Below are 12,491 nucleotides of genomic sequence, written 5' to 3' on the forward strand. Positions count from 1 at the left end.
TCTTCTCTAAATGTTTGATAGAATTTGCCTGTGAAGCCATCTGGTCCTGGACTTTGGTTTGTCGGAAGATTTTTTTTTTTTTTTTTTTTTTTTTTTGCAGTACGCGGACCTCTCACTGTTGTGGCCTCTCCCGTTACGGAGCACAGGCTCCGGACGCGCAGGCTCAGCGGCCACGGCTCACGGGCCCAGCCGCTCCGCGGCATGTGGGATCTTCCCAGACCGGGGCACGAACCCGTGTCCCCTGCATCGGCAGGAGGACTCTCAACCACTGCGCCACCAGGGAAGCCCTGTTGGAAGATTTTTAATCACAGTTTCAATTTCAGTGCTTGTGATTGGTCTGTTTATATTTTCAATTTCTTCCTGGTTCAGTCTCAGAAGGTTGTGCTTTTCTAAGAATTTGTCCATTTCTTCCAGGTTGTCCATTTTATTGGCATGTAGTTGCTTGTAGTAATCTCTCACGATCATTTGTATTTCTGCAGTGTCAGTTGTTACTTCTCCTTTTTCATTTCTAATTCTGTTGATGTGAATCTTCTCACATTTTTTCGTGATGAGTCTGGCTAATGGTTTATCAATTTTGTTTATCTTCTCAAAGAACAAGCTTTTAGTTTTATTGATCTTTTTTTTTTTTTGCGGTATGCGGGCCTTTCACTGTTGTGGCCTCTCCTGTTGCGGAGCACAGGCTACTGATACACAGGCTCAGTGGCCATGGCTCACGGGCCCAGCCACTCCACGGCATGTGGGATCCTCCCGGACCGGGGCACGAACCCGTGTCCCCTGCATCGGCAGGTGGACTCTCAACCACTGCGCCACCAGGGAAGCCCCAGTTTTATTGATCTTTGATGTTGTTTCCTTCATTTCTTTTTCATCTGTTTCTGATCTGACCTTTATGATTTCTTTCCTTCTGCTAACTTTGGGGTTTTTTTGTTCTTTCTCTAATTGAGTTAGGTATAAGTTTAGGTTGTTTATTTGAGTATTTTCTTGTTTTTTGAGGTAGGATTGTATTGCTATAAACTTCCCTCTTAGAACTGCTTTTGCTGCATACCATAGGTTTTGGGTTGTTGTGTTTTCATTGTCATTTGTTTCTAGGTATTTTCTGATTTCCTCTTTGATTTCTTCAGTGATCTCTTGGTTATTTAGTAGTGTATTGTTTAGCCTCCATGTGTTTGTATTTTTTACAGTTTTTTTTCCTGTAATTGATATCTAGTCTCATAGCGTTGTGGTTGGGAAAGATACTTAATATGATTTCAATTTTCTTAAATTTAGTAAGGCTTGATTTGTGACCCAGAATATGGTCTGTCCTGGGAATGTTCCATGAGCACTTGAGAAGAAAGTGTATTCTGTTGTTTTTTGGATGGAATGTCCTATAAATATCAGTTAAGTCCATCTTGTTTAATGTGTCATTTAAAGCTTGTGTTTCCTTATTTGTTTTCATTTTGGATGATCTGTCCATTCGTGAAAGTGAGGTGTGAAAGTCCCCTACTATTACTGTGTCACAGTTGATTTCCCCTTTTATGGCTGTTAGCATTTGCCTTATGTATTGAGGTGCTCCTCTGTTGGGTGCATATATATTTACAATTGTTATATCTTCTTCTTGGATTGATCCCCTGATCATTGTGTAGTGTCCTTCCTTGTCTCTTGTAACATTCTTTATTTTAAAATCTATGTTTTCTGATATGAGTATTGCTACTCCAGCTTTCTTTTGCTTCCCATTTGCATGGAATATCTTTTTCTATCCCCTCACTTTCAGTCTGTATGTGTCCCTAGGTCTGAAGTGGGTCTCTTGTAGACAGCATATATACGGGTCTTGTTTTTGTATCCATTCAGCCAATCTGTGTCTTTTGGTTGGAGCACTTAATCCATGTACATTTAAGGTAATTATTGATATGTATGTTCCTATTACCATTTTCTTAATTGTTTTTGTAGATCTTTTCCTTCTCTTGTATTTCTTGCCTAGAGAAGTTCCTTTAGCATTTGTTGTAAAGCTGGTTTGGTGGTGCTGAATTCTAATAACTTTTGCTTATCTGTAAAGGTTTTAATTTAACCATCGAATCTGAATGAGATCCTTGCTGGGTAGAGTAATCTTGGTTGTAAGTTTTTCCCTTTCATCACTTTAAATATGTCCTGCTACTCCCTTCTGGCCTGTAGAGTTTCTGCTGAAAAATAAGCTGTTAATCTTATGGGGATTCCCTTGTATGTTATTTGTTGCTTTTTCCTTGCTGCTTTTAATATTTTTTCTTTGTATTTAATTTTTTTTTTTTTTTTTTTTTTTTTTTTTTTTTGCGGTATGTGGGCCTCTCACTGTTGTGGCCTCTCCCGTTGCGGAGCACAGGCTCCGGACACGCAGGCTCAATGGCCATGGCTCACGGGCCAAGCCGCTCCGCGGCATGCGGGATCCTCCCAGACCGGGGCACGAACCCGCGTCCCCTGCATCGGCAGGCGGACTCCCAACCACTGCGCCACCAGGGAAGCCCCTGTATTTAATTTTTGATAGTTTCATTACTATGTGTCTCGGTGTGTTTCTCTTCGGGTGTATCCTGTGGGTGGTACTCTCTGCTTCCCGGACTTGATTGACTATTTCCTTTCCCATGTTAGGGAAGTTTTCGACTAATCTCCAAATATTTTCTCAGACCTTTCTCAGAACGCTCTTCTTCGTTCTCAAGCTGGCTGAGTTCCCCCCATCCTCCTTTCCATTCTGCAGGCTTGCCAGCTTTTTCTGTCTCAGAGTCTTTACACTTGTTCTGCCTTTCACCTGAACACCTTTACCCCTGCATAGCTGGTTTTTTCTTGTCTTCAGGTTTCAGCATAAATGTTACTTCTTGTGAGAGGTCTCTTCAGATCATCCTGCTAACGTTACTCTCTCTCATATCACCCTGTGTTATGAAACCCTTTTGTATCACAATCTGAATTTATGTATCTTCTGTGTCCCTTTCTTTTCAAGGGAGCTTGTTTGTTTTGTTCACTGCTGTTTCCCCAGTGCCTGGCATACTGTATTTTGGAAATAATTGTTATATTCCTTGTTTCACTCAGTTTTAGAAATACTTTTTTAAAAATTTTAGAGCACTGCTATGTTTATGATGAATAAGATCATTGGATTTTGTCCATTCTAGCTAGGAAACCATTGACTGCAGTAGTTTCACAAGCTATACCAAAGTCTCCTCATCTGAACCAGGATCCACAACAGGTACATTTTTTTCTGTCAGTATATTTATTATTTTGATATAGAATGTTCTATAATTTGTAATGATACTATAGAAATACAGGGGTCTGAAGCTATGTTGGTTCATGACCTCTCCTGTATCTTAGTGTGATTTTTTTTACTGCGTCGCTTGGCCAAAAGAAACCTAGCAGTACCATTTATTTAGTTAGTAGTATTAAAAACTTAGTAATTTGGTCAGCATTTTGTCTTTTTTTTTCCAGTGTTATTGAGATATAATTGACAATGTAACATTGTATTAGTTTAAGATGTACAACATCTTAACATTTGTTAAGATGTACAACATAATGATTTGATATATGCATATATTGTGAAATGGTTATGATAAGCATTTTATTTTTAAATAAACACAGTTACTAATGGAATGCATGCACTTGTTGGGCACTGTCCAACTTCTCAAAGCTTGGAATAGATTCAGTTTCTGGGTCCACATTGATTTTTGTATGGCAGTTGATTTTTAACATAGCAGTTTCCTAAAACCCAGCTTCACAAAGATATGATGTCACTGACAGAAATGACATGAAATCTGATGTTGAAACCGAGCTACCTTGAGTTTGCAGTTTGTTCAGTTTCTGACAGATGTCTAATGACACTCTGTTTCCCTCAAATTTAAAATATCTTGTGGAGCCTCTGTTGAGTTCACTGTGGCATCCCAAAGTACCTTGTTACACCAGTTTGGGAACCATGGAAATAATATAAAAAATAATAGTACTAATTAGGATGAAATGAAATTCTAGAATAAGTTATCTAGATTAGTGTTTCTCAGTGAAGATGCTTTTAGCACTTTTTTTTTTTTGTGGTACGTGTGCCTCTCACTGATGTGGCCTCTCCCATTGCAAAGCACAGGCTCCAGACGCGCAGGCTCAGTGGCCATGGCTCACGGGCCCAGCTGCTCCGCGGCATGTGGGATCTTCCCGGACCGGGGCACAAACCCGTGTCCCCTGCATTGGCAGGCGGACTCTCAACCACTGCGCCACCAGGGAAGCCCTAGCACTTTTGAAGAGACAGTTCTTTCCTTGTTTCATTTACCCCCAGTTTGTATCATATTCTAATTTCCATGTTACTGTTTTTTTAATAATATCAATTTTTTCCTCCTTTTTTTTTAAATACAGAAAAAGGTAAAGAAAAAATAAAACTTACCATACCACCGGGAGATAATGACTATTAACATTTCCAACATTTTTGGCCTAATTTTAAAAATATGGTTAGATTGATGGGTACAAAGAGTTTTATATCCTTTCTCCCTAATATCATATTGTATTTTCTCACATTATTAAGAACTCTTACACATACCTTTTAAAGGTTACTTATCATTCCATCTTGTGGATATCCTATGCTTTGGACAAACAGTTCCCTATTTTGTACATTTAGATTATTTCCAGCATTTTGCTTTTGTAAATAAAACTTTAGTAGATGTTTTTGCACATAATTTTTTTTTCTTTTTTTTTTTTTTTTGCGGTATGTGGGCCCCTCACTGTTGTGGCCTTTCCTGTTGCGGAGCAGAGGCTCCGGATGTGCAGGTTCAGTGGCCATGGCTCACGGGCCCAGCCACTCCGCGGCATGTGGGATCTTCCCGGACCGGGGCACAAACGCGCGTCCCCTGCGTCGGCAGGCGGACTCTCAACCACTGTGCCACCAGGGAAGCCCTTGCACATAAATTATTGTTTACGTTTAGTTATTTCCTTAGATTTGATTCTTAGAAGTGGAACTGATAACTTGAGAGGCCAAGAACAACTTTCTTAGATTGTTGATATAAGTCAAATCAAAATATCTTAATGTTTTACAATATGAATATTTGTTTCATTTCATATTTAGCAGTACTGAGATCTTTTAAACTTCTTCCTAAGTGAAATAGTATTTAATCAACACTTAGTTTTTATTTCTTTGATTATTAGTAATAGTGTCCTTGTATTTCTTAAGTCTAAAAAAATCTATATTTTATTTTCTAACTTACTATTACCTTTCGGCTTACCTTATATTAATGTTCTATCCCTAAGATGATAAAAGAAAATGAAGTTGAACCAAGTGAACTTCAGTCTTTGCAGGTGAGTTAACTTTTAAAATGTAACATAGCCAGAAATTGTATTCGTATATATAGGTACGGCATGTAATTATATGTTTGTATTCTATATTGCCAGTTTTCAAATTTATTTGTAATTAATTACCCTTTTATACTCATTTAGATGAGCCTACTGCCTTGTATAAGTGTCCTGTGTAGTCAGTAGAATTTGGGTAAATAACAAATATTTTATCATAAAGCTAATTTTTCAAACTTGCAAGCATTACCTAATCCAAGAATTGTCATTGACAATTACAACTGCATCTGCAGGCTCTGTTGCCTAGAACAGTACAAAATAAAACAAAATCCATTGTGGTGACTCAATCAGTTTTCACCCTTATATTACAAGATGAAGTGTATAAAATAATGAACAGTTAGCAGCTGCTTACAAATGATCACATTCTTACTGGGTTTTTTTCACTTGAAAAAAATACGGTTTAAACTTTTTCAAGGATAATTATCACAAAGTATAAATTGCAAATTAACACTACTACTGTTTTTCCCTCCAGGATGAGTTGCCATTTAAATAAATGTCATATATTTTTAAAGCAGAATATTTTATAATCTCACAATAATGTAAAAGGTCTTAGAATCTTTTGCAAAAAAAAATAATTTAAATCTTTTTAGCATTAATATCAAAGTACATTTGTGTTTTTCTAATAGCTTTCTTGCTACAACTCTCTGAATCAAACTCTTCTTACACACCTAGTGATAGAAGGAACTTTCAAAACTTAAAGTTAGGGTGCTCTTAATACTTAATGCCACCTTCACCTTATTTCTGTAAGTGTCATTAGTCACACAAAGCAAAGGAGCTAGAAGATACTATATGCTAACTAATTTTTTAAACTCACTATATTCAAAAATGCTAGTTCTAAAATATGAGTTGAATGTTTTTAAGAGCTACCTGATTGGCAGTTGTGCTTATGTATATTGTTATAAAAGGAAAGTGACTATTATTTGAATAAATACACGATTTAACCTCTTTTAGTGACAAATTTTTTCTCCATATTTATTAAACATAAAGAAATTGGGGCTTCCCTGGTGGTGCAGTGGTTGGGAGTCTGCCTGCCGATGCAGGGGACACGGGTTCGTGCCCCAGTCCAGGAAGATCCCACATGCCGCGGAGCGGCTAGGCCCGTGAGCCGTGGCCGCTGGGCCTGTGCGTCTGGAGCCTGTGCTCCACAATGGGAGAGGCCATGGCAGTGAGAGGCCCGCATAACGCAAAAAAAAAAAAAAAAAACAAACATAAAGAAATTACTTCTACAGTTGAGTTCATTTTCTGAGTCTGTAGTTCATTTTAGAAATTATAGCTATTTTATATAGTTACTTGATGAACTAAAAATGACTAGTTGCTGTTGTCTGTATCTTGTGTTTTATGGCTGCTAGAAGATGATTCACTCTTTAAATAAACTATTACACTTCTTTAATTTTACACTAATTTTTGAATTAAATAATCTGCATTAACATAAATATTTGTATGGGATTTATAACATACCCAGCAATGTTAAAAAAGAATTCAATTAAAAGTTTAGAATTCCAATTTTCTAACATGCTGAGTTTTTAAATTAACTAGTATAGTACTTTGCTAGAGCACTCCTTTGCCGGAGGTAGCTTATTGTATGTATGTATATAGAGAAGCAAGATGGAGATGACAAGTATCATCATTTTCAAAGGGCAGACTTAACTTTAAGTTTGAGGAATATTTTCCCATCAAACTCATAAACACCTACAAAACTATTTTAGCTAACATACTTATTGATATTTTATCCTAGTTCTTTTCCTTGGGCAGTGAAGAAGAGACTGCTTTTCTAGCTGTTATTCCTAAACAAATGGAGAGAAAAACCTGTGACCCCAAGGTAAAATTTGTGAAGAATTGATTTTCTAAGCCACATTGTTTTCCTGCTGTTTTTTTTTTTTTTGTTTGTTTGTTTGTTTTGTTTGTTTGTTTTTTGCTGTACACGGACCTCTCACTGTTGTGGCCTCTCCCGTTGCGGAGCACAGCTCCGGACACACAGGCTCAGCGGCCATGGCTCACGGGCCCAGCTGCTCCGCGGCATGTGGGATCCTCCCGGTCCGGGCCACGAACCCTTGTCCCCTGCATTGGCAGGTGGACTCTCAACCACTGCGCCACCAGGGAAGCCCTTCCTGCTGTTTTTTTACACAACTATCAGAGTTTTCATAAGCAGAAGGTTAGTGAGCAAAATGAATTAAGCTGGTTTTAAGAACAAGAGACACTAATGACTCCTACCCCTTTTTTTTGGTCTTGAGCCCTCTCTCTGTTACTAATGAACTAATAATGCATTATGTATGCATAGGATATCCTAGGGATTGGGCACAAAGATATGTAAAGTACAGTTAATGAATGTTCTGTGTAGAACAAAGTGAAGATGTTTATAACTTTTAATTCATTATAGTTTACTCCACCACTTTTACTTCAGGCTGAAGGGATAGAAGTGTACATAACCCAAGCTCTAAGTAATGCTACCCACTCCACAGCAAAAATTGATAGAGACAACAGCATATAAATGGTTGGGTTTTGTAAATAGTGATTCTATTCTTAAAACTGAACAGATCTCTGGAAAAGATCTACATAACATCAAAGAAAGCAAGGCATCTGTTTGCTTGTAGAGAATTTGTATTCCACATCAAACAAAGCAGAAATACACAGTCTTTAAAGGTTTAGACTTTTTTTTATTGATATATGTTATGTTTTAAAATTCAGAATAATGTTTTCAACAAAACTCCTGTTTCAGAGGCAATTTAGTTCCTTTCAAATGTGTGATTTAGAATCCTCATTTTTAAATAAGAGAATATTCAGATTATGGATTTTTGTCATTCTGTTAATTTATCAGTTAGAAATAAATTCATTATGTACATTCCTTTGACTCTATGCACTCTTATTTTTCCACATTCTGGGTAGGCTTTGTCACCCTATGCAGAGTAAAAATCCTAGAACCCTCAAGGGGGCAGCAGAGAAAGCCATCTGAAGTCTGAAAGCAGACCAAGTTTCTGAGGGGGTGAAAGCACCCCTCTGAGGTACATGTCTGTCTTGGTACTCTTAGGCCTTTGTTCTCAGAGCTATAGGATCAGATCATCTGGGAACCTGGGAACCCAGTATCCCTCTTGCTAATATCCTGATAGTTTACAAAACCCTTAAAGGAAAATGCTTCCTCTGTTCCTTCTCTCTTTCCTTCCTATTATCATGTGTTTATTGATTGTCTCCTGTATTCCAAGCATGGTATTAAATGCAGGTGATATCCTGATGAAGCAGAAGAGTCTTTGCCCTCAAGGAGCTTGCCGTACAGTTAGTATACGGATAAGAAGAAACTTCATTGTAGTGTAATGTGATGTCTATAATGGAAAGTTGTGGGGAATTCCCTGGCAGTCCAGTGGTTAGGACTCCACGCTTTCACTGCGAAGGGCCCGGGTTTGATCCCTGGTCAGGGAACTAAGACCCCACAAGCCATGCAGCATGGCCAAAACAAAAATAAAAAACCAAAAAAGTTGTGTAATGTATAGTGGAAGCATAGAGGAAGGAGCACCTGTGTCTTTCTGGCTTAATCAACCCATTATCATTACACTCCTTGTGTTTGTAAAAAAACAAAAAAAAATCATACTTATTAATGTTGACCTTGAATGCAGTTAAGTCACTGCACTTTATTTTTTAATGTTTTATTTATTTCTATTTATTTATCTTTGGCTGTGTTGCTGTGCACGGGCTTTCTTCTAGTTGCCATGAGCAGGGGCTGCTCTTCGCTGTGGTGCTCTGGCTTCTCATTGTAGTAGCTTCTCTTATTGCAGAGCATGGGCTCTAGGCGCGTGGGCTTCTGTAGTTGTGGCACGCGGGCTCAATAGTTGTGGCTTGTGGGCTTTAGCACGCAGGCTCAGTAGTTGTGGCACATGGGCTTAGTTGCTCCGCGGCATGTGGGATTTTCCCAGACCAGGACTGAAACCCGTGTCCTCTGCATTGTCAGGCGGATTCTTAACCACTGTGCCACCAGAGAAGCCCCAATCACTGCACTTTAAATTAGTCTCCCCTTAACATATTTTAGGATAATAGGAATATTTCCTGGTTTTCAGTATTAGTCTCTTGGTAATTATTTACATTAACTAATATTCAATAGAAAGCCGAATTATGCATTATTTTCTTGTATATGTGTATTATAAATATGTATACTTATGTAATACTCATTTTTAATAATTTACTATAGCCTGTTGAATTTCAAGGGCATCAAGTGAAAGGATCAGCTGCTAGTGCTGTGATGGTGAGAGGACACAGCTCACAGCTTGAATGCAGTCAGTTTCCAGATAGCATTGTGTATGAAAACTGCACGACAAACAGTTGTTTTTTGACACCAGAGTTGCCTAGCACTTGTATGCAGATTGACTTCTTTCAGGTAAAAAAAAAAATACATATATATATATTTTTTTAATTAATTTATTTTATTTATTTATTTTTGGCTGCATTGGGTCTTCAGTTGCTACGCATGGGCTTTCTCTAGTTGCAGCAAGTGGGGGCTACTGTTCATTGCAGTGCGCGGGCTTCTCATTGTGGTGGCTTCCCTTGTTGTGGAGCATGAGCTCTAGGCACGCGGGCTTCAGTAGCTGTGACTCATGGGCTCTAGAGTGCAGGCTCAGTAGTTGTGGCACATGGGCTTAGTTGCTCCGTGGCATGTGGGATCTTCCTGGACCAGGGCTCGAACTTGTGTTCCCTGCACTGGCAGGTGGATTCTTAACCACTGCACCACCAGGGAAGCCCTTAAAAATATTTTTATAGCTGCACCTTGCCAAATCATTTTCTTTATGTCAATACTAAATTTTGTAAAGAGAGTATATTTAAATCTTTGTACAGTTGTAAGTTAAAAAAAAGTTTAGTAAATTGACAAGAAATATCATATCTTAAACTAAATGAGACAAAAATATTTGAAAGATTTACTGCCTTTTTAGGATCAGGAATTTAAAGGATTACTTTTCACTTCAGAGAATAGTAGAAATTTATGACAAGAGCAGAAAGGCAGATTACATATAGAAAATATATTTAACAGCTAGAAGATTTTTTTTTCCTTCTAATATCCACCCCTCTCCCCGCTAAGTATGACACCAAGTACCTCTCATTGCTACCCAAATAGAAAAGGTTATGGAGAAAGGATGTATTCATGTATTTGAAACAGTATCTGTTAAAGAGACTTTTAAAAACTTTTCCCTTTTTTATTAAAGCATAATGCACATACAAAATAAGTGCACAGACTGTAAGTGCTCAGCCCAATAATTACCACAAAGTGAACACACCCATGTAACCTCCACCCTTAAGAAACAGAGCATTACCAGCATCTCAGAAGTACCCCTTCTGCCCCCTTTCAATCACTACCCCTTCCATTCTCCCCAAAAATAACCACCATTTTGACTTATAATACCATATATTAGCTTTGCTTTTAAAACTTTAAATAGAATAATACACAGTGGTTTTTTTGTGTCTGCCTTCTTTTGTTCAACATTGCAGTTTTGAAATTCATCCATGTTGTTGCTTGTGGCTGTAGTTTATTCATTTTCATTGCTGGTGTAGGATTCCATTGAGTAAATACACCCCAATACATTCTTCAGTTGTTTGGGTCGTTTGCATTTGGAGGTTATTACAGATAATACTGCTGTGAATAATCATGTACTGTCATGAATGTGTATACACATGACATGCTTCTGTTATTTATACTACCTAGAAGTGTGATTATTCAGTCACTAGATATGCATGTCTTTACTTTTAGTAGATAATGCCAAACTGCTTTCCAAAATGGTTATTAGAGTTTATATTTTCTATCAGGAATGTATGAGAGTCCCCATCACTCTACATCTTCATTAACACTTGGTGCTGACAGTTTTTTGTTTTGAATTTTAGCTATTCTGGTGGGTATGTAGTGCTATTTCATTGTGGCTTTAATTTGCATTTTCCTGCCTGATAATGAGGTTAGGACCTTTTTGTGTGTTATTAGCCTTCTCTGTATCCTCTCTCATGAAGTGTTTGTTAAGCTTTCTTCCTCAGTTTTTTTTTTTTTTTTTTTTTTTTGTGGTAGGTACGTGGGCCTCTCACTGTTGTGGCCTCTCCCGTTGTGGAACACAGGCTCTGGACACGCAGGCTCAGCAGCCATGGCTCACGGGCCCAGCCGCTCTGTGGCATGTGGGATCTTCCCAGACCGGGGCATGAACCCACGTCCCCTGTATTGGCAGGTGGACTCTCAACCACTGCACCACCAGGGAAGCCCTCTTCCTCAGTTTTTAATTGGCATGCTTATCTTCCCTGACTCTGACTTATCTTTCATTCTTAATGATGCCTTTGATGAATGGAAGTTTATAATTTTCAATACAATACAATTTATCTGTTGTTTCCTTTCTGATTATTGCTTTTTTGTCTTATTTTAGAAGTCTTTCTCTACCCTAAGGTCATAAAGATACTCTCATGTTATCTTGTAGAAGCTTTATTATTTTGCCTTTCATGTTTTGATCTGTAATTCACCTATAATTGATTTTTTTTTTTTTTTTTTTTTTTGTGGTACGCGGGCCTCTCACTATTGTGGCCTCTCCCGTTGCGGAGCACAGGCTCCAGACGCACAGGCTCAGTGGCCATGGCTCACGGGCCCAGCCGCTCCGCGGCATGTGGGATCTTCCCAGACCGGGGCATGAACCTGTGTCCCCTGCATCGGCAGGCGTACTCTCAACCACTGCGCCACCAGGGAAGCCCAGATAAGAGGTTTTTGAAATAAGTGTGACAGATTGCTTTCACACAGCAGTCTCTGAACTTTAAAACAGTCTTGTATTTCATCAAATCCTAAGATACTATCATTGATTGTAAGAAGCAACATTATAATATATAACACTAAGAAAGAGCAGTCAATTAGCACTACACAATGTTTTTCACTGCCTTTTTTATTAACGTGGTAAAAAACATATATGTACTTATATCATAAGATTTACAGTCTTAACCATTTTTATGTGTACACTTTGGTAATGGGAAGTATATTTACAGTGTTATGAAATAGATCTCCAGAACTTTTTCACCTTCACTTGGATTTTTAATGTTATATTTAGTGGAAGATTCTTTTAGATTTATTTGAGCATAGTGTTTTATTGTATATCACACTGCTTTGTTTTCTTGTCTTTCTGTGAACACAATACTTTTTATTAACCTTTTTTTAATTTTATTTATTTTTTTTATACACAAGATTCTTT

General features: G+C 38.0%; 1 protein-coding gene across 1 annotated transcript in view; it reads left to right on the forward strand.

Moving 5' to 3' along the window:
* ZGRF1 (zinc finger GRF-type containing 1) overlaps positions 1-12,491 on the forward strand; it is a gene marked incomplete at its 3' end in the record, with an annotated part of 72,748 nt that overhangs the window by 22,713 nt on the left and 37,544 nt on the right. Inside the window, exons 7-9 of the mRNA XM_079712626.1 lie at positions 3,108-3,181; positions 5,212-5,259; positions 7,046-7,129. Coding sequence (XP_079568752.1) covers positions 3,108-3,181; positions 5,212-5,259; positions 7,046-7,129 — 206 coding nt within the window. The remainder of the gene's footprint in view (positions 1-3,107; positions 3,182-5,211; positions 5,260-7,045; positions 7,130-12,491) is intronic.

Source organism: Hyperoodon ampullatus (assembly GCF_949752795.1).
Source record: "Hyperoodon ampullatus genome assembly, chromosome: 1".
NCBI lineage: Eukaryota > Metazoa > Chordata > Mammalia > Artiodactyla > Ziphiidae > Hyperoodon > Hyperoodon ampullatus.